The sequence below is a fragment of the Momordica charantia genome (assembly GCF_013281855.1).
Source record: "Momordica charantia cultivar OHB3-1 chromosome 4 unlocalized genomic scaffold, Mcharantia_2.0 BLBB01000004.1, whole genome shotgun sequence".
NCBI lineage: Eukaryota > Viridiplantae > Streptophyta > Magnoliopsida > Cucurbitales > Cucurbitaceae > Momordica > Momordica charantia.
In genome coordinates, this window is record NW_028275162.1 from 279,272 (window position 1) to 301,507 (window position 22,236).

At 35.4% G+C, this 22,236-nt stretch overlaps 2 protein-coding genes across 48 annotated transcripts; one reads left to right on the forward strand and one right to left on the reverse strand.

Moving 5' to 3' along the window:
• Nucleotides 1–96: 96 nt before the first annotated feature.
• Nucleotides 97–22,084, forward strand: LOC111016691 (cell wall / vacuolar inhibitor of fructosidase 2-like). Of its 2 annotated transcripts, none has more exons than XR_002602212.2 (4): nucleotides 97–600; nucleotides 841–915; nucleotides 1,011–1,155; nucleotides 16,715–17,489. XR_002602212.2 is itself a non-coding variant. In XM_088123402.1 (4 exons), exons 3-4 carry the CDS (start codon nucleotides 1,114–1,116, stop codon nucleotides 21,846–21,848), a joined length of 636 nt encoding a protein of 211 aa, XP_087979528.1. In that variant the 5' UTR covers nucleotides 108–600; nucleotides 841–915; nucleotides 1,011–1,113; the 3' UTR covers nucleotides 21,849–22,084. The 2 variants fall into 2 exon arrangements, 1 of the variants encoding a protein (XP_087979528.1); XM_088123402.1 differs by lacking the exon at nucleotides 16,715–17,489 and adding an exon at nucleotides 21,255–22,084 and having other exon boundaries at nucleotides 108–600.
• Nucleotides 1,931–16,692, reverse strand: LOC111016689 (uncharacterized). 46 transcript variants are annotated; one of them, XM_088123374.1, is made up of 35 exons: nucleotides 13,932–14,270; nucleotides 13,692–13,786; nucleotides 13,502–13,563; nucleotides 11,515–11,603; nucleotides 11,302–11,357; nucleotides 11,127–11,217; nucleotides 10,850–10,904; nucleotides 10,497–10,740; nucleotides 9,735–9,959; nucleotides 8,799–8,865; nucleotides 8,456–8,706; nucleotides 8,237–8,255; nucleotides 8,038–8,100; nucleotides 7,888–7,937; nucleotides 7,704–7,778; nucleotides 7,548–7,614; nucleotides 7,366–7,459; nucleotides 6,933–7,034; nucleotides 6,681–6,733; nucleotides 6,498–6,569; nucleotides 6,389–6,408; nucleotides 6,191–6,255; nucleotides 6,022–6,116; nucleotides 5,870–5,924; nucleotides 5,741–5,760; nucleotides 5,372–5,441; nucleotides 4,890–4,909; nucleotides 4,710–4,763; nucleotides 4,553–4,613; nucleotides 4,377–4,443; nucleotides 4,240–4,279; nucleotides 4,072–4,138; nucleotides 3,884–3,980; nucleotides 3,128–3,187; nucleotides 1,931–3,030 (listed from the first exon to the last, which is right to left on the reverse strand). In XM_088123374.1, coding segments are annotated over exons 20-33 (660 nt in total). In that variant the 5' UTR covers nucleotides 6,500–6,569; nucleotides 6,681–6,733; nucleotides 6,933–7,034; nucleotides 7,366–7,459; nucleotides 7,548–7,614; nucleotides 7,704–7,778; nucleotides 7,888–7,937; nucleotides 8,038–8,100; nucleotides 8,237–8,255; nucleotides 8,456–8,706; nucleotides 8,799–8,865; nucleotides 9,735–9,959; nucleotides 10,497–10,740; nucleotides 10,850–10,904; nucleotides 11,127–11,217; nucleotides 11,302–11,357; nucleotides 11,515–11,603; nucleotides 13,502–13,563; nucleotides 13,692–13,786; nucleotides 13,932–14,270; the 3' UTR covers nucleotides 1,931–3,030; nucleotides 3,128–3,187; nucleotides 3,884–3,956. The 46 variants fall into 46 exon arrangements, with proteins under 46 accessions (XP_087979500.1, XP_087979503.1, XP_087979498.1 ...); XM_088123377.1 differs by having other exon boundaries at nucleotides 4,236–4,279; nucleotides 4,594–4,613; nucleotides 5,858–5,924; XM_088123372.1 differs by having other exon boundaries at nucleotides 5,858–5,924.
• Nucleotides 22,085–22,236: the final 152 nt, after the last annotated feature.

Sequence of the window (22,236 nt, forward strand, 5' to 3'; positions counted from 1 at the left end):
AAAAGGCCGTTTCAGGCAGTAATTAATACTTACTGCAACGGCTAATTCAGTTAGACCTGAGTGTCCTGTTTCCCTCCCTCTTCCCGCCCTCAGTCTTCGTCTCCCTCTTATTTTCCCGCCCTCAGTCTCCTCTCTCTATTACTTCCCCCCCAAGTCTCTCTTCTCTTCTTCCCCTCCCTCGGTCTCTTCTCTCTCGTTCCTCTCCGAATTATGTTGTCCATTGTACCTGCAACACTGAAAAAGTAGATGAAGATAACCCTAACCAGCCAGACCTTCCCTTTTCAAAGCAAATGGGGCTGAAATTAACATCGCAAATTGATTCTTGGACAAACAATGGTGGTCGATGGATCGGACCAGTGACAGGCGAAATCTTGGACTCTGCAAACTCCGCCATGGATTCAGCCACTCTGCTCCACTTGATCGGACTGTTTGGGTGGTCTTGATTGCACCACCGTTTCATGGCTCTGTTACTTGGCTAGTCGTTGGAGTCAATCTCTTCCCAAGTAGTTGTTCACTTGTTCGTTTCCATGCTTCTTTCGATGGAGAAGTAGCAACAGAGAAAATGAAGGTCTTGTGAAAATTGTCTCTACTTTTAACAAGGCAAGTCAATTTATATATCACAAAATAGAGTTTTCATTCAGTTCTGATTTCATTTTTGAGTCATCGGCGTACATTTTTATTGAAAAATCAATATAATTAGATAGATTTATTTATTACTAAAAAATTATTATAAATAAATCTTGAACTCATATCAGCTTCGACCATTCTGAAATATTGTTTAAGTGCTTCTTTATTCAGCTTCATAATCTCTACAAATAATATGTTACTCTGACTTAATAGGTGCAGACTTATATGATGACTTGTTGGAAAGATATTGTGAATCTATGATACCAAGAAGGCAGTACCAAAATTTGGGTAATTTAGTCCAGTTTGATTCAAATTCTACATTATTTACCATTTAAATGTTAATTTATAATTTCTTTTCTGATTCAAGAAACACCCAACTGCAGGATCTATGACAGTTCATCTCGAATCCACACACAACCTCAGTATTTGTTTCCTACAAAAGTGACTGCAAATTGTAGCTTTACGAGAGGCCACCAACTCGCATGGATGAACTCGATGTCCTGGTCACAAGAAATCCACTTTCACCAGGTTAGTTATGAATTTTGTTGTATTGTATCAAACATGCATGGATTTCTTCGCTGTTGAAGTAAAACCGGAGCTCACTAGATAACTTATCCATCCATTTATAATGCCGTTATTGAGAAATCATAGATCACCTTGAGGATGTCTTTCAAGAATGTCCCTGTAAAACCATTGATCCCTATTGCCTCTTTCTTCTTTAGTTGAGCACACCATGGAAGAACTTGGTGTTCTTATTCCCTTCTATAAGCCACCTAACTTTACATTTCTGCCCCACTTCCTTTCTTCATTTAGGACCACTTCTGCTATGGAGGCTCTAAGCTCTCTCCTTCTCTCCCTTTTTCCTCAAAATTAAGGCCTTTAGCCAGATCTTTATCATCAACCTTAGATAGCTCCCTTTCAATAGCTTAGTTTTGGTCTTTTATAATACAAGAACTCCCTATTTCACTGCTTCAACTTCGCTTTGATATATTTAAGATCCTGGATAAGGGCAAACCCAGGCAACCCCAAGGGTTGATTTCTTTCCACCAGCCTTCGAGATCTTTCAGGGAAGACTTGTGAAGGAGCCACATGTTTTTGAACTTAGAAGATATAGGAACCCACTTGAAGCTTCCCGTTTCCATAAGAATGGGGAAATGATCAGAGGTAGGCATTGATAGTGTTATATCCAAGATCTTGCCTTCTGAAATCAATCCACCTTTTAACCAGCTAGCTCTATGAAATCACAATAAATCCAATGCAAGAAGAATAACAGAGAGGATAAGAGAGAAAACAACACTAAGAATTATAGTGGTTCAGCATATAGCCTACACCCACTTTAGCAATCAGCAGCTTCGCCTTTACTTTAGAATTTATGAGTTTTTCAAGTAAGTAATACAGCACCTATATTCAGCTATTTATACAACGAAGAAGTCAGAAAAAATAAAGGTAATTTTACAACTTCTTCTCTGTTACAACAGTAATACAAAAATTTGCCTTTTACGAATTAACACGTGCTGTCAACCTCAAGAGAGAGTTTCATTATTTATCAGTTTTGTTAAAAAATCCTCTGCACCTTTGAACAAACACGGTAAGACTGCTTGGTTGCTATTCCACGGTTTATCCTCCAAGGAGTTCAGTCGCTTTGCGCATATTTAAGCAATGCTCAAAAGTTACCTTGGTGACTGCTTTAGTTAGTATATCAGCTGCATTTTCATGTGTACTAACTTTCTGAATTGTAACCGTGCCTTTTTCAACTTATTCCCTCACAAAATGTAACTTTACATCTATATGTTTGGACCTCTCATGATATTGTTGATTGTGAGATAGGGGTATGGTGCTTTGATTATCACACATGACGGTAACTTCAATTTGATGAAAGCCAGGTTCTTCAACTAGCCAAATGGCTTCTTTTATTGCTTCTGAAAGAGCAATAAAATCTGGTTCCATTGTCGATAGTGCCACTACTTTGTAGAGAGGAATTCCAGCTAACCACATTTTCCCCAAGTAGAAACACATATCTAGTTAGTGACCACCTTCGATCAAGGTCACCAGCAGAATCTGAACCTGAGTAACCTTTGAGTTCTAGTTGTAATGTATTTGGATGAGTGCAAAGTAGTCATTATTACAAGTTCCCTTTAGATATCTCGTAACCCATTTAGTTGGCTCCTGCAACTCAAAAGTTTAAGCTGATGGATTGAGTAAATTTAATTTATATATATGGATTCTCAATACTCTCCCTCACTTGTAGGCTTTGATAATTGCACAAAATCCAACAAGTGGAAATCATTATAAATGGGGAGGAAACAACAATGCAGAGGTTTGATTACACGACTTCCCGCTCTGATGCTATGTTAAGGTTGAATAAACCACCACTAACCCAAAAGCGATTAGTGATTTAATAACCTACAAAGAGGACAAGGATAAATAAAAGTTATGCTAATTGGAATGAAACAAATAACTTATACCACGGAACAAAATAAAATAAGGTAGAGATCCCCACTTGTACTTGATAAGTGATATTGATTTTAATTTTGACCTCACCATGGACATGGAAAGTAACCTACAAAGAGTAGGAGGAAAAATCAAAGATATGCAAATTGGAATGGAACAAATAAAAAATACCACAAGACGGAGGAAAATGAGTTGGAGATATCCACTTGTAGTACTTGATAAGCAATCTTGATTTAGATTTTGATCTCACCCATAGAAAAGGAAAGTGACCAACAAAGAGGAAGACGAAGAATTAGAGATATGCTAATTGGATTGGAACAATGACAAATACAACCAGACAAGAGAAAATAAGGTTGAGATCTCCACTTGTTGTAGTACTTGATAAATGATCTTGATTTGGATTTTTATCACACTCATAGATAAGGAAAGTGACCTACAGAGAGGAGGAGGAAAATCAAAGTTATGCTAATTGGAATGGAACAAACGACAAATACCACAAGATAGAGTAAAATGGGCAGGAGATCTCCACTTGTTGTAGGTCTTTGATAAGTGATCTTAATATGTATCCTCATTCACAGAAAAGGAAAGTGATCTACAAAGAGGAGGAGGAAAAATCAAAGTTATGCTAATTGGAATGGAAGAAATGACTTATACCACAGGACAAAGGAAAATGATATGGAATCTCCATATGCTTATAAGTGATCTTGATTTGGATTTTGACCTCACCTGTAGGCAAGGAAAGTATCCTACAAATAGGAGTAAAAATTAAACATGTGCTAATTGGAATGGAACAAATGAAAAATACCACAAGACAAAGGAAATTGAGTTTGAGATCTCCACTTGCTGTAGTACTTGATAAGTGATCTTGATATGTACCCTCACCAATAAACAAGAAAAGTGACCTACGAAGAAGAGGAAAAATCAAATTTATGCTCATTGGAATAGAACAAATGACATACCAAAGGACAAAATAAATGAGTTGGAGATCCCTACTTGCTTTAGTACTTGATAAGTGATTTTGATTTGGATTTTGACCTCACTTGTAGACAAGAAAAGTGACCTGCAAAGAGGAGGAGGAAAAATTGAAGGTATGCTATTTAGAATGGAACAAATGACTTATACCAAAAGAAAAAGGAAAATGAGTTGGAGATCTCCACTTGCTGTAGTACTTGATAAATGACCCATAGACAAGGAAAGTAACCTACAAAGAGGAGGATTAAAACTTAAAGATATGATAATTATAATGGAACAAATGACAAATGCCACAAGACAAAAGAAAATGCGTTTGAGAACTCCACTTGTTATAGTACTTGATAAGTGATGTTGATTTGGATTTTGATAACTTCCATAGACAAGGAAAGTGACCTACAAAGAGGAGGAGGAAAAATTAAAGATAAGCTAATTGGAAGTGAAAAAATGACAAGTACCACAAGTCAAATAAAAATGAGTTGGAGATCTCCACTTATTGTAGTACTTGAGTAGTACTTGACAAGTGATCTTGATATGTAACCTCACCTATAGACAAGGAAAGTGACCTACAAAGAGGAGGAAAAATAAAAGTTAAGCTAATTGGAATAGAACAAATAACTTATACCACAGGATAAAGGAAAATGAGTTGAAGACTGTAGTACTTGATAAGTAATCTTGATTTGGATTTTGGCCTCTCTATTGACAAGGAAAGTAACCTACAAAGAGGAGGAAAAAGAATAAAAGATATGCTAATTTGAATGAAACAAATGACAAATACCATCGGACAAATGAAAATGAGTTGGAGATCTCCACTTCTCGCAGTTCTTGATATATATGCTCACCCATAAACAAGGTAAGTGACCTACAAAGATGAGGAGGAAAAATCTAAGTTATGCTAATTTGGTGCAGTCCAATTTGAGAAAATTCAATAATGATTCATCCCCTTCCGAATGAATACAGAAGTCTATTTATTGGCTTTGAAAACTTAAAAGCTGGAGGGCTAGTTACTGTGCAGTAAAAGACTAGCCCTTTTATCACTAAACAGAAGGCTTTTTAAAATACTAACTACCCTACAAACTAAAAGAACTGCTTTATAACTTAAAGTAGTTTAGATACATCATAAATGAAATGGAACAAATTACTTATGCCGCAGGACAAAATGAGTTGGAGATCTCCACTTTCTGAAGTACTTGATAAGTGATCTTGATTTGAATTTCAACCTCACCCATAGACAAGGAAAGTGATTGGAGGAAATATTAAAGATATGCTAATAGGAATGGACGAATGACAAATAGCACAAGACAAAGGAAAATGAGTCGGAGACCTTCACTTGTTGTAGGACTTTTGATAAGTTATCTTGATATGTATCCTCACCCATAGAAAAGGAAAGTGACCTACAAAGAGGAGGAGGAAAAATAAAAGTTATGCTAATTGAAATGGAATAAATGACAAGTACCCCAAGAAAAAGGAAAATAAGTTAGATATCTCCACTTGTTCTAGGACTTTTTATAAGTGATCTTGACATGTATCCTCACCCACAGAAAAGGAAAGTGACCTACAAAGAAGAAGAGGAAAAATCAAAGTGTTGCTAATTGGAATGGAACAAATGACTTATACCACAGGACAAAGGAAAATGAATTAGAGATCTCCACTTGTACTTAATATGTGACCTTAATTTGGATTTTGACCTCACCCATAGACAAAGAAAGTGGCCTACAAAGAGCAAGAGGAAACATTAAAAATATGCAAATTGTAATGGAACAAATGACAAATACCATGAGACAAAGGAAAATGTGTTGGAGATCTCCACATGTAGTAGTACTTGATAAGCGATCTTGATTTCGATTTTGGTCTCACCCATAGACAAAGAAAATGACCTACAAAGAAGAGGACGAAGAGTTAAAGATATGCTAATTAGAATGGAACAAATGACAAGTACCACGTGACAGAGGACAATGAGTTGGAGATGTCTACTTGACTACTTGTTGTAGTACTTGATAAGTGATCTTGATTTGGATTTTGGTCTCACCCATAGACAAGGAACGTGACCTACAAAGGAGGAGGGGAAACTAAAGATACGCTAATTGGAATTGAAGAAATGACAATTACCACAAGACAAAAGAAATGAGTTGGAGATCTCTACTTGTTGTAGGACTTTTGATAAGTGATCTTGATATTGTATCCTCACCCATAAAAAAGGAAAGTGACCTACAAAGAGGAGGAGGAAAAATCAAAGTTGTGCTAATTGGAATGTTAGAAATGACTTATACCACAGGACAAAGGAAAATGAGTTGGAATTTCCACTTGCTGATTAGTGATCTTCATTTAGATTTAACCTCACCCATAGACAAGGACAGTAACCTACAAAGGGGAGGAGTAAAAATTAAATATATGATAATTGGAATAGAAATAATGAAAAATACCACAAGACAAAGGAAATTGAGTTGTACATCTCCACTTGTTGTAGTGTACTTGATTAGTGATCTTGATATGTATCCTCACTCATAAATAAGGAAAGTGACCTACAAAGAGGAGGAGGAAAAATCAATGTTATGCTAATTGGAATAGAATAAATGACTTGTACCAAGACAAAGGAAAATGAGTTAGAGATCTCCACTTGTGGTAGTACTTACTTGATAAGTGATCTTGATTTGGATTGACCTTACCCATAGACAAGAAAAGTAACCTACGAAGAGGAGGTGGAAAGATCAAAGATATGCTAACTGGAATGGAACAAATGAAAAATGACACAAGATAAAGGAAAATGAGTTGAGATCTCTAGTGATCTTGATAGGTATCCTCAACTAAGACAAAGAAAGTGACCCACAAAGAAAAGGAGGCAAAATCAAAGTGATGCTAATTAGAATGGAGCAAATGAATTATACCACAGGAAAAAGAACAATGAGTTGGAGATCTCCATTTGCTATAGTACTTGATAAATGATCTTGATTTGGATTTTGATCTCACCCATAGATAAGGAAAGTGACCTACAAAGAGGAGGAAACTTAAAGATATGCTAATTAGAATGGATCAAATGACAAATGCCACATGACAAAACAATATAATTAGAATGGATTTTCATCACCCCCATAGATATGGTAAGTAACCTTCAGGAGGAAAAATTAAAGATAACCTAATTGGAATTGAAAAAATAATAAATACCACAAGACAAATAAAAAGGAGTTGGAGATCTCCAATTGTTGTAGTACTTGATAAGTGATCTTTATATGCATCCTCACTCATAGACAAGGAAAGTGACCAACAAAGTGGAGAAAAAATAAAAGTTATGCTTATTGGAACGAAACAAATGACTTGTACCACAAGACAAAGGAAATGAGTTGAAGATCTCTGTAGTACTTGACAAGTGATCTTGATTTGGATTTTAGACTCACCCATCAACAAGGAAAGTGACCTACAAAGAGGAGGGGGAAAAATTAAAGTTATGCTAATTGGAACGGAACAAATGACTTGTACTGGCAAAAAGAGTTGCGGATCTCTACTTGCTGGAGTACTTGATAGGTGACCTTGATTTGAATTTTGGCCTTACTCATAGATAAGGAAAGTGACCTACAAAGAGCAAGAGGAAAAATTAAAGATATGTTAATAGGAATGGAAAATGACAAATACCACAAGACGAAGGAAAATGAGTCGGAGACCTTCACTTGTTGTAGTACTTGATAAGTGATCTTGATTTTTTATTTTTGATCTCACCTGTAGACAAGAAAGGTGACCTACAAAGAGGACGAGGAAAACTTAAAGATAGGCTAAATGAAATGGAAAAATCGACAAACATCACAAGACAAAGGAAGTTGAGTGGGTCATCTCCACTTGTTGTAGTACTTGATAAGTGATCTTGATATATATCCTCACTCATAAACAAGGAACGTGACCTACCAATAGGAGAAGGAAAAATAAAAGTTAGCTAATTGGAATGAAACAAATGACATATACCACTGGACAAAACAAATTAAGTTGGAGATCTCGACTTGCTCTAGTTCTTGACAAGTGATGATGAATTGAACTTTGACCTCACCCATAGACAAGGAAAGTGACCTACATGGAAGGGGAAAAATCCGAGATATGCTAATTGGAATGGAACAAATTACAAATACCACAAGACAAAGGAAAAAGAGTCTGAGATCTCCACTTATTGTAAGAATTTTGATAAGATCTTGATATGTATCCTCACCCATAAAAAGGGAAGTGACCTACAATGAGGAGGAGGAAAAATCAAAGTTATGCTAATTGGAATGGAACAAATGACTTATAACACAGGACAAAGGAAAATAAATTGGAGATCACCACTTATACATGATAAGTGATCTTGATTTGAATTTTGACCTAACCACAAACAAAGAAAATGACCTACAAAGAGCAAGAGGAAAAATAAACAAGGAAAATGACCCACAAATGACAAATACCGCAAGACAAAGGAAAATGAGTCGGAGGCCTTCACTTGTAGTACTTGATAAGTTGGTCTTGATTTTGGATTTTGATCTCACCCGTGAACAAGGAAAGTGACCTACAAAGAAGCTAAATGGAATGGAACCAACGACAAAAACCATAAGACAAAAATAATTGAGTTGGACATCTCCATTGGTTGAAGTACTTGATAAGTGATCTTGATATGTATCCTCACCCATAGGTAAGGAAAGTGACCTACAAAGACAAGGAAAAAAAAATTATGCTAATTGGAATGGGACAAATGATATATACTACCAGACAAAAGAAAATAAGTCGGAGATCTCCACTTGCTCTAGTACTTGATAAATGATCATGTTTTGGACTTTGACCTCACCCATAGACAAGGAAAGTGACCTACAAAGAAGATGAGGAAAAATAAAAGATATGCTAATTGGAATGAAACAAATGACAAGCACCACAAGACAAAGAAAAATTAGTTGGAGATCTCCAATTCTTGTAGTACTTGATGAGCGATCTTGTTCTAGATTTTGATCTCACGCATAGACAAAGAAAGTGAACTACAAAGAGGAAGACGGAGAATTGAAGATATGCTAATTGGAATGGAACAAATGACAAATACCACAAGACAGAGAAAAATGAGTTGGAGATCTCCACTTGTTGGAGTACTTGATAAGTGATCTAGATATGTATCGTTACCCATGGAAAGAAAATTGACCTATAAAGAGGAGGAGGAAAAATCTGAAGTTATGCTAATTGGAATGAAAAAGATGACTTATACCATAGGACAAAGGAAAATGAGTCTGAATCTCCACTTGCTGATAAGTGATCTTGATTTGGATTTTGACCTCACCCATAGATTGCAGCCTAAAAAGAGGAGTGAAAATTAAACATATGCTAATTGGTATTGAACAAATGAAAATACCATAAGACAAAGGAATTTGAGTTGTATCTCTCCACTTGTTTTAGTACTGCATAAGTGATCTTAATATGTATCTCATAAACAAAGAAAGTAACCTACAAAGGGGAGGAGGAAAAATCAAAGTTATGTTAATTGGAATGGAAAAAACGGCTTATACCACAGGACAAAGGAAAATGAATTGGAGATCTCCACTTGTAGATGATAAGTGATCTTGATTTGGATTTTGACCTCAACCATAGATAAGAAAAGTGATTGACAAAGAGCAAGAGGAAAAGTTAAACATATGCTAATAGGAATGGAAAAATAACAAATATCACAAGACAAAGAAAAATGAGTCGGAGACCTTCACTTGTAGTATTTGATAAGTGATCTTGATTTTTGATTTTTGATTTTTGATCTCACTCGTAGACAAGGAAGGTGGCCTGCAAACAAGAGGTGTAAAACTTAAAATTAAGCTAAATGGAATGGAAAAAACAACAAATATCACAAAACAAAAGAAGTTGAGTGGGACATCTCCACTTGTTGTAATATTTGATATGCATCCTCACTCATAGACAAGGAAAGTGACCTACAAATAGGAGAAGGAAAAATAAAAGTTAGCTAATTGGAATGAAACAAATGACATATACCATATGACGAAAGAAAATAAGTTGGAGATCTCCACTTGCTCTAGTTCTTGATAAGTGATCATGATTTGGACTTTGACCTCACCCATAGACAAGGAAAGTGACCTACAGAAAAGAAGAGGAGGAAAAATCCAAGATATGCTAATTGGAAAGGAACAAATTACAAATACTACAAGACAAAGGAAAAAAAGTTGGAGATCTCCACTTGTGGTAGGAATTTTGATAAGTGATTTTGATATGTATCCTTAAAGGGAAGTGACCTACAATGAGGAGGCGGAAAAATCCAAGTTATGCTCATTGGAATGGAACAAATGACTTATACAGAGGACAAAGGAAAATGAATTGATTAGCACCCTTTGTACTTGATAAGTGATCTTGATTTGAATTTTTACCTAACCATAGACAAAGGAAAGTGATCTACAGTGAGCAGGAGGAAAAATTAAAGATATGCTAAATGGAATGGAACAAATGACAAATACCACAGGACAAAGGAAATTGAGTTGGACATCTCCACTAGTTGAAGTACTTGATATGTATCCTCCCCCGTAGACAAGGAAAGTGACTACAAAGAGGAGGAAAAGTAAAATTTATGCTAATTGGAATGGAACAAATGATATATACTACAGGACAAAAGAAAATAAGTTGGAGATCTCCACTGGCTCCAGTATATGATAGATGATCATGTTTTGTACTTTGACCTCACCCATAGACAAGGAAGGTGACCTACAAAGAAGAGGAAGAAAAATCAATGATATGCTAATTGGAATGAAACAAATGACAAACACCACAAGACGAAGGAAAATTAGTTTGAGATATCCAATTGTTGTAGTACCTAATGAGTGATCTTGTTCTAGATTTTGATCTCACGCACAGATAGAGAAATTGAACTACAAAGAGGAAGACGGATAATTAAAGATATGCTAATTGGAATGGAACAATTGACAAATACCACAAGACAAAGAAAAATGAGTTGGAGATCTCCACTTGTTGTAGGTTTTTAATAAGTGATCTTGATATGTATCCTTACCCATGGAAAGGAAATTGACCTATAAAGAGGAGGAGGGAAAATCTAAAGTTACACTAATTGGAATGGAAGAGATGACTTATACCATAGGACAAAGGAAAATGAGTCTGAATCTCCGCTTGCTGATAAGTGATATGATTTGGATTTTGACTTCACCCATAGATAAGGAAAGCAGCCTAAAAAAGGAGTAAAAATTAAACATCTGCTAATTGGTATGGAACAAATGAAAATACCACAAGACAAAGGAAGTCGAGTTGGACCTCTCCACTTGTTGAAGTACTTGATATGTATCCTCCCCCATAGACAAGGAAAGTAACTACAAAGAGGAGGAAAAGTAAAATTGGTATGGAACCAATGAAAATACCACAAGATAAATGATCTTAATATGTATCCCATAAACAAGGAAAGTGACCTACAAAGGGGAGAGGAAAAATCAAAGTTATGTTAATTGGAACGAAACAAATGACTTGTACCACAGGAAAATGAATCGGAGATCTCCACTTGTACTTGATAAGTGATCTAGATTTGGATTTTGACCTCACCTATAGACAAAGAGAGTCACCTACAAAGAGCAAGAGGAACATTAAAGATATGCAAATTGGAAGGGAACTAATGAAAAAAAACCACAAGAAAAAGAAAAAATGAGTTGGAGATCTCCACTTGTTGAGCGATCTTGATTTAGATTTTGATCTCACCTATAGGCAAGGAAAGTGACCTACATAGAGGAGATTTTGATCTCACCCATAGACAAGGAAAGTGAACTACATAGAGGAGGATGAAGATTTAAAGATATGCTAATTGGAATGTGGGACAAATGACAATACCACAAGACAAAGAAAAATGAGTTGGAGATCTCCACTTGTTATAGGTCTTTAATAAGTGATCTTGATATGTATCCTTACCTACCGAAAAGGAAATTGACCCAGTAGGAGAAATGAAAGGAAAATGAATCTCAATCTCTTATTTGGATTTTGAACCTCACCCATAGATAAGGAAAGTAACCTAAAAGGTGGAGTAAAAATTAAACGTATGCTAATTGACATGGAACAAATGAAAAATACCACAAGACAAAGGAAATTGAGTTGGACTTCTCCACTTGTAGTACTTGATAAGTGATCTTTATATGTATCCTTACCCATGAACAAGGAAAGTGAACTACAATGAGGAGGAGGAAAAATAAAAGTTATGCTAATTGGAATAGAACAAATGACTTATACACTACAAGGACAAAGGAAAATGAGTTGGAGATCTCCACTTGCTCTGGTACTTGTTAAGTGATCTTGATTTGGATTATGACCTCACCCATAGACAAGGAAAGTGATCTACAAAAAGGAGGAGGAAAAATCAATGATATGCTAATTGGAATGGAACAAATGACAAATACCACAAGACAGAGAAAAATGAGTTGGAGATCTCCACTTGTTGGAGTACTTGATAAGTGATCATGACTAACTCTTAGACAAAGAAAGTGACCTACAAAGAAGAGAAGGAAAAATCAAAGTTATGCTAATTATAACGGAATAAATGACTTATACCATAAGAAAAATGAAAAATGAGTTGAAGATCTCCCCTTGTTGTAGTGATTGATAAATGATATTGATTTGGATTTTGACCTCACCCATAGACAAGGAAAGTGACCTAGAAAAACTTTCCTTATGTCAAAACTTTCCTTATGTCAATTAAAATGGAACAAATGACAAATGCCACGAGACAAAAGAAAACCAGTTGGAGAACTCCACTTGTTAGAGTACTTGATAAGTGATCTAGATTCAGATTTTGATCACACCGTAGACTAGGAAAGTGACCTACAAAGAAGAGAAGGAAAAATTAAAGATAAGCTAATATTGTCCAACCCCGCCCCTTGTACCCTGAGTATCTCCACAATGGTATGATATTGTCCGCTTTGGGCACAGCTTCACAATTTTGCTTTTGGTTTCACCCAAAAGGCTTCATACTAGTAGAGATAATTGTTTTCTCTTATATTACCATGGATCAATCCCTTTCCTAGCCAATGTGAGACTTTGTTTGTATTCCTTTTATGAACCCAACAATCCTCCCCTCGAACAAAGTACCACCGAGCCTCCCCTCAAGTAGTCAACCATCTGTCCACTCTCGGGCATAACGAGAGCGTGCTCTTATCCAAGACTCCAAGAACAACCTGATAGAGCACAACCACGGATCGCACAATGACTACGTCTTTCGAGGCTCACCACTTCTTTATTCGACACTCGAGGATTTCATCGACACAGCTAGACTTAGACCATGGCTCTGATATGTTGCTTTTAATTTCACCAAAAAAGCCTCATACCAATGGAGATAATTCTCATCTCTTATATACCATGGATCAATCCCTTCCCTAGCCAATGTGGGACTTTGTATTCCTCTTTGCAAACCCAAGAAATTGGAATTGAAAAAATTACAAATACACAAAACAAATGAAAATGAGTCGGGGATCTCCACTTGTTCTAGTACTTGAAAAGTGATCTTGATATGTATCCTCGCCCATAAACCAGGAAAGTGACCTACAAAGAGGAGACCAGATAAAAGTTATGCTAATTGGTGGAACAAATGACTTATACCACATGACAAAAGGAAAATGACTTGAAGACCACATGACAAAAGGAAAATGACTTGAAGATCTCCGTAGTACTTGATAAGTGTTCTTGAGTTGGATTTTGACCTCAATAAGTGTTCAGTGTTCTTGAGTTGGATTTTGACCTCACCTAGCGACAAGGTCAAAGTGACCTGCAAAGAGGATGAAAAAAAAATCAGAGATATGCTAATTTGAATAGAGCAGATGACAAAATACCATAAGAGACACAGGAAAATGAGTTGGACATCTTCACTTGTCGTAGTAATCGATAATGATCTTGCATATATATATGCTCACCCCTAAACAACGAGAGTGGCCTACAACGCGGAGGATGAAAAATCTTAAGTTATGCTAATTGGAATGGTATAAATCATTTATACTGCAGGATAAAATGAGTTGGAATGGTATAAATCATTTATACTGCAGGATAAAATGAGTTGGAGATTTCTACTCGCTGTGTCCTACAAGTGATCTTGATTTGGATTTTGACCTCACCCATAGAATTCCCCTGTTAAACCATGGATCCCTATTGCTTCTTTGCCTCTTTCTTCTTGAGTTGAGCACACCATGGAAGAGCTTGGTGTTCTCATCTCCTTCTATAAGCCACCTAACTTTACATTTCTGCCAACACTTCCTTTCTTCGGATTTTTTGACCTCACCCATAGAGTTCCCCTGTTAAACCATGGATCCCTATTGCCTCTTTCTTCTTGAGTTGAGCACACTATGGAAGAGCTTGGTGTTCTCACATCCCCTTCTATAAGCCACCTAACTTTACATTTCTGCCAACACTTCCTTTCTTCATATAGGACCATTTCCGCTAATGGAGGCTCTAAGCTCTTTCCTTCTCTCCCAGAAATTAAGGCCTTCAGCCAGATCTTATCATCAACCTTAGATAGCTCCCTTTCAATAGCTTCTTTTTGGTATTTTATAATACCGAAGACCTCCCTATTCCACTGCTTCAACTTCACTTTGATATATTTAAGCTTCTTAATAAGGGCAAACCCAGGCCAACCACAAGGGTCGATTTTTTTCCACCAGCCTTCGAGATCTTTCTGGAAACCTAAAGAGGTAATTTTGGCTCATGAACTTGATATAACCTTAGGTCTGTGGAGTACGGTATTGAGAAAAGCTTGAACTTGAATCTATGTAAACTGAGCTTAAGTTAGCTCATATACCTTTTCAACTCCCACAAATCTTACTTATGCTCAAATAAGAATCATACTGTTATAAAACGGAGGGAACGAAACCAAGGCATCATTGGAGCAAATAAAAAATACCAAAGAAAATAGTATCAAAATAAAATAACGAGCAAATATAATTATTCTCTCCTGAAATTTCTTCCTCTTACATTTTCATCTTATGCACTTTGCCTCCCATTTATAGAGCTTATGGACTTGGGCAGCAAGGAGGATTACATAGTCTTGTATAGGTGTCATTGCATAGGCTTGTATAGGTGTCATTGCCTTGGTGAACATGAGTGTACTTCTTGGTGACTAGGCAAATAAGAAGCCCTCGGAGAGATGGGCATCTAATTAAGTAAATAAATTTTATAATACATATTAATTGAGCATCTGTTTGCTCACCATTAAGTTTTTGACCGCTTGAAAGAGAACTCTAAAAAAACTCTTTTTGTTCAAGTTTTCGATGACAATACTTTTTTATTGACTGGTCAACAGAAATTTTTTCTGGTGCGTCATTAAGTTTTTGACAAGTAGAGAAATGCAAATACGGAGAAATTAATTTTCCATTTTTTAGTATAACTATAAAAAATTTAATGGAAAACTTTTATGGTAGAAAAGAATGAATAAATTGCCACCTGAAGTTTAATATAATTGACTTGGGTTGACTTGTAGCTTTGTTCTACACATGCATGGGGCGGTGTATAACAGGCTCTTTTTTTTATTTGTTAGTTCAATGATGTAAATGGTAACGTATCAGACTTTTTAAGACATATATGATCTGATAAGAAAACAATAGCCAATTGGATCTAAGAACCTTTATGGTTATGCAAACCTCTAGATCATAAATGCTAAAACCCCCAAATCAAGATGATTTCAACCCAAGGAAGAAGTTAGAATGAATTTACCTTGATGATCAAGATCAAGAGTAGAGAAAACTTGTTTCAAAACTCAAAATTCGAATCACTCCACAAGTTCGCTTGATCAAGACTACTTGAATGATTCTAGCATGCAATTCTAAAACACAAGAAATGCAAAGGAAAAGCTCATGGCTCGATAAGCTTAAATTTCATTATCTCAAAACTCAAAACTCAAAACTCAAATCTCAAATCTATTTTTACAAGGGAACAAGCTAGACTATTTATAGCCTCCAAAACAACCTTTCAAGTAACCTAAAAGAATTGTAAAGGTTTTAACTCCCTACTATATCAATATCATAACCACCAGTAACTCAAATGTAACTTAAAACACATAAATGAAATGTTTAAAACTGAAAATACAATTAAACATGCTTTAAATCCGAGAATGAAACTCCACCATAAAACCAAGAGTTTGTAATCCTCCAAGAGTGAATGAACTGGAGTTTGAACTACTTTGAAGTACTTTGAAGTCTTGTTCATTTAATGCATCTTGAGTTCAACTTAGACTTTCATTAATGCAACTTGAGTTTGTAGTAAATGAAGTTGGACTTGTTCTTGACTTCATTCAATGCAACTTGAGGTTGTCATAAATGACACTAGAGTGCATTTAATGCAACTTCAATTTGTTGTCAACTTGGACATAGGATTCTCCAATAACTTCCTTTAAATCTTGAGGACTAAGACACTTTGGTTCATATCATGATCTGTTTGGCATGAAAGAAATGATTTCAAATTCCAGGATTCTAGATTATAGAAATGATTGCGAATTCTTAATTGTGTTTGGAACCTAATAAATTTTGATGGATTTCAAATTAGTTAAAAATAAAATCTTTTGTTTGGATGATGGTAGGAAATGAAAATAAAATATTTATGTTCGACGAGAAATTCAATAAGAGAAACTTGAATTAATGAACTTGTATTTGTATTTATGTATGTGAGTGTTATAATCTCTAATGTATAATCCTCTGATTAATTCTCTCAGACGTGAACTTTAATTCAAGGGCTTGTGAGCTTGTTCTTGAATCAATGGTTAATGCCTTCAGCTTCTTGCTTGTCGAAGGATCTTTGAAGTCTTCGGCTTTTGAAGGTTTTGACTTGTTGATGAAGTTCTTTGGATTGTAGCTTGATGAAGACTTTGTGAGGTCTTCGACTTTGAGCTTATTGAAGAATCTTTGAAGTCTTCGACTTTGCGCTCGTGAAGTTCTTCGATTTTGCAGCTTGTGAAGTTCTTCGGCTTTGCAGCGTGTTGAAGTTCTTCAGCTTTGCAGCTTGTGAAAGTTCTTCGACTTTGCAGCTTGTTGAAGTTCTTTGACTTTGCAGCTGATGAAGTGTTTTGGCTTTGCAGCTTGTTGAAGTTCTTCAGTCAATTTGATTGATGGGAGTCTTCAAGTATTGTTGCTTGGGGAGAGAAGATCAAATGTTCATGAAGTCTCATACTCTTCAAGTCTCGATGCTTCGCTTGACTCTGAATCCAATTCTTCTAGCTTCTTCTTTCTTCTTTCTTCTTCTTTCTTCTTGCTCCCCGATCAAATGAGGGGTGACCCCTCTATTTATAGTCTTTGTGGGTCTTTTATGGGCCACGAGTTTAATGAGTCATGGGCTTGGGCACAGTCTTTTCATGAGTTTTGATCCAATTAGTTGATTTCATCGTACGACCATAAGAGACATGTGGCACAATTTGATTTCTTGATTTTAAAAATTAATTTAGGACACGTGTAAATTTGTGATTGGTCCTAAATGTAATTTTAATTTTATGACGTGACATTTAGTGATTAGTCGAAATTTCTCCGTCAACAATTTATTTTACTGTTACGCCCTTATAATTATAAAATAAAATCCTAATAACCTTCCTCTATATCAAAACCATACTCTCTTTCCGTATGAACTCTCGTTCTCTAGGCGTATCTCATTGCCTCCATTTTTTTTTATTCCTCCTCTTTCTTCATCTCCCTCCTGTTTATACCTTCTCCATTTTATTTCTTTCTCTTTTTATTCATCTTCTTCTCCATTTCTCTTTCTATATTTTCTCTCTTTCTCTCTCTTCTTTTTATACATCCTTTCTCCATTTTCTTCTCTTTTTATCTCATCTCATCTTCATTTTCTTTCTCTCATTTTATCTCATCTCATTCCATGTGCATTATTCTTATTCTTTGCAAGTAGGTCTCATTCTTTTTTGGTTCAATTTCATTTCTTCAATTAAACTGATTGCAAGGGTAAAGTTGTAATATGATCTATTTTCAATTAAAATCCTATTAATTGGATTTCAAATTCTATTTTTTTTAATCTAACCAAACACGAAAAATGATTTAAAAATCGTCGTAAACCCGAGCTTCCAAACAGGGGGATAAGATTGAGATAAAGAATAAAACGACGCCGGCTTGCCAAAAGATTCACAGCACGTGGTTTTCTCTAATTTGATGAATATATGCTGATACAGTGGTTATTATCTTGTTTTATTCACTATAAAATTCCCTATTTTTCCTGCTGTTTTGACGGCTTGCAATCCCATAAAATACTTTCAGTGGTTATCATCTCATTGTACCACAAATACACAACTGTGTTGAATGAAGAAATATACAAGAAAATATTCTCTCCCTTAATATTTTGTTGAGTCTCTCAATACCCTACTTTTCGTCTTATAATAGTATATCTTGATTCAAGCACAAATGTTTAAAACTCATCTTAAGGCATAAGTGTAACATTCATAACTTGTAAATTATTGACGTGTAATTTGCAACTATCCCTTTTTAAATATCCATGATCAAGAACCAGAAAAGAAAATAAAACCTTGCTTAACTCATATTTATATAGTATGTAATATAATAGCAATATACGTACACACACTCTATACAAGATATAATCAACGGAAAAAAAATGGAAAAAAGAAAAAGAAAAAGAAAAGGGAAATAAGTTAAAACTTAGAACTGTGTATGCATAATCTATAACGAAGAGAATTAGAAGTGGAAGTATACAATATAATTAATATTCCAGTGGTGTGAATAAAGCTGCTGCTGCAAAGAAGAAGAAACCTAACAAACAGAAGCGTTGTAGTTGTATAGAAGATTAGGATGAGTACTAAGGCCTTCAAACTGAAAAAGCACACAATTCTGAGCCTCATCCTTGCAAATCAGAGCGGCCAAATTGTCCAAATGTCGCATATTTTGGGAAAGAATAGTAAGATTAAGCCACAGCAGAAGCAGCAATAATAGCAAATAAACAACCTTTGACGCATTGAAAAATATGTAATATGCAGCCAACGACAAGAAATGCATGCCTACACCACTTTGCTTCTCTTCTATATTAATCCCTTCCGTTCTTCCTTCTTCCTTCTTCCTTCTTCCTTCTTCCAGGTGCTTTGTTAAATACGTAAAGTTTCAAACTGCCACAGAAATTTTCCACACAGAAAAGATCGAGGATAGGATCGATTTTGCATGTATTATTATTAGGTGAAGTTATTTAATTTGTGTTCACAAACTCAATATAGCAAACAGTTGGAAGTTGGTGCAACTGGTCTTTAATGAGACAGATTTGACTTGCTCATACGTTTCTTACATATTCTTCATACATTATTATTTGTTATTTATTATTTGTTGTGAATGTGATTTTAATTACTTATCTCTCGTGATTCGGATTATATTATATGTGTTGGAAAGGTGTCGAATATATCTTTGGCCACCTTTCAAAGATTCATATAATTAACTATTTTATATATGTTTATGGGTCCCACAGTTATTAATGCGATTGATTGTCTGCTAGCTTTAATAATATTATATAAAGTAGGTGTGCTGTGGTGGACGAATTAATCTTTTTAGTTGGCAAAATCTAATAATTTAGGAAGTCTATTGTGACATGCATTTCTGATGGCTTATTGATTATAATCAAGCTTACTGTAGTTGTCCATATTATCATAAAGTTCTCACACCTACTAACAAACATTGTTAGTCCTGTCATCAACATTCTGATGAATTATATTTTATGATATTAATTGAAACACAATTTTTTTTTTAATTTGAATTAAGGCAGTTGATGATTAAATGGTCCACAGTTCCTACATTTATCCCAATTGATTTATGTGAATAGTTTTATTTTGGTTAGATTGCAGTTTTGATCTTTGTTATATAATTTCAATTTAGTCCCTGGCTGTGTTTAGTTTCAATTTAATTTTATGGTTTAATTAAGTTTCATAAATCATCATGTTGTTACATATTTTATGCGACAATGAGCTAATATTTTTATTGGGCTAAAGATAGAGAGGTCACAGTATAGAGAGAGTACAACAGTAGGGTCTATAGCCTGACAATGTATAAAGCTTGTGTTTTTTCATGAAGGCAGCAAGTGAAAACATTCGATAGGTTAGTCACGTGACTCAAATTTTGATTGTTATGGGTACGTAAAAGGTTGTATTTAAAGCTTTAGTTGTCTACCACCTATAATTCTTCATTTTTTTAGTACAACATGTGAGGATGGAGGATCAAACTCACAACCTCTTGGTTGGAGATATATGTCAATTACCACTGAACTATGTTCGCTTTGATGATCCTATATAACTCTTCACTATTCTTTTTTATCAACTGTTATGTCTGGAAGACTTAAAACTTTTATCTGAAGGAGATTCATTTTACCTTTTATCGTTTCTAAGGTGGAGGGTGGAGGGAAGGCAGATAATAGGCAACATGTGTTTTCAAATGCAGGAGGGGAGATGCACTAATAGAATCTATCAAATAGTCGGCAGGAGAAATCTGAATTTACCAACTTTTGATTTAATTGCTTTTTCTTGCAAGTTGTGATCAGAAAAATAATCAAAATATCTCCAAAATTCAAATCTAGATAAGACAATGACATAAAGTACTCATTGTGATGTCCTTATTTCATTCTTCATCTACGAATTCGTACATAAATACAGAAAAAGTTATAAACAGTACCCTCCACACAATATGTATACAGTCAGACAAGTATTTTTCAAACTTCTCAATCCCCATGTGTGTGGGAAATTCCAGTGATATTAGAGTTTTGTTTGATAACTATTTTGTTTTTAAAAATTACTAATTTCAAATACTACTTGCACGCTTATGTATTTCTTTGTTTTATTAACGTTTTTAGAATATAAACCAATGTTTGATGCTTAGCTAGGAGTCTTGAATTTAGTTTCACTTCAGGTGGATTGAACACCTAGGCGCTAGGTGAGTGCTTCTCATTCTCTAGCAAACCCTTCCCTTTTTGAACAGGACTCAAAATTTGATGATTAGGCTCCAAAAATGAAACCTTGATCTACCCCAAACAGGAGGTAAACCACAAAGTGGGTCTAAACTTTATAGGGCTATAAATAAGAATGAAAAGTTCCAGTCTTGTACGTCTATAATTCCTAGACAATCATATATTGCAGTTGTGTTTTGTTGCAGAAAGTACACAAATAGAGTAGATGCATGATTCCATAGGGAAACCTTTGATTTTCCATTTCGAGTGTTCCATCCAGTCAACACATATGATGCTTTAATTTGTTCCTCAATTATTTATAATTGTAGCTCTCTGGACCTCCCCTTGCAAAACTCCTCCCAAGAGGAAATTGTCTCTCATCAACAATGTCCAAACCCTTAATTCTCCACCTTCTCCTTCTTACTCTAGCTTGTCAACTCACAAGCCAATATCACAACTTTGTGAAAGCAGATGAGCAGTTAATCCAGGAAGAATGCCACAATGCAAACGTACCCGAAGTCTGCATCCAGTGCCTGAAATCCAACCCACATTCCGAAAATGCTGATAAGGTAGGAATCGCCGAGATTATCGTCGGGTGTCTGATTGAGCATGCCAATAATTTGCAAGCAAACATGACAACTTTGGCTTCCTCTGCCAAAGATAATCGATTTAAGACGATGCTGGAAAAGTGTGAAGAAGCACTTTCATCTACAGACGGCCTTCTGATTCAAACAATGGTTGAACTGAAGAATGGTGAGTATGATGAGGCTGAACTTTCAGCGACTGAAGCACTTCGGTATGAGGTTAGCTGTGATCACATATTTGGAAGACGTCAAGCCTATTTACCTACACATGTTGTCTATGAAATGAAGATTTACAAAGAACTCTCTGAGGCTGCCAACCGAATCATCGAACGACTTTGAACGAACTGTTTAGCACATAAATTTCATCCCATCATCCGATTGGTGGGATTAATATGAAATAAGATCAGTCTTGTTTGATTACATGTTTTTCACCTGGTGCAATAATATAAACACACTAGTTCACGGTGCATTAATACAGATACTAGCTATAGCCCAAAATATTGTATATTTTTCTGATGACTCCTCCGGGTGATGTTCAAAAATATTTTATCTTTTTGATTTGGAAGTTTGGAAAATGTTTGCCTCTGAATTTAATGTTCTTTATAGCTTCTCCCTGTACCAACAATATTGGCAGTATCCCTAAATGTAACTTTGTCCTAATCAGAAGTCAACTTGTCCTTTCCATTGTCATTCATTTTTCATCCCACCTACATTGACTCCTTGCTCA

Excerpts from the sequence above, each read along its gene's own strand:
- LOC111016691 (XM_088123402.1), top strand. The coding sequence starts at position 1,114 with ATGAACTCGATGTCCTGGTCACAAGAAATCCACTTTCACCAG. Across the intron at positions 1,156-21,254 it reads AAGAAATCCACTTTCACCAG|CTCTCTGGACCTCCCCTTGC; the intron begins GTTAGTTATGAA and ends TTATAATTGTAG.
- LOC111016689 (XM_088123364.1), bottom strand. Across the intron at positions 5,925-6,021 it reads GTACTACAACAAGTAGTCAA|GTCATTTTCTTTGTCTATGG; the intron begins GTAGACATCTCC and ends TCTTCTTTGTAG. Across the intron at positions 4,614-4,709 it reads AAATCAAGATTACTTATCAA|GTCACTTTCCTTGTCTATAG; the intron begins GTACTACAGTCT and ends TCCTCTTTGTAG.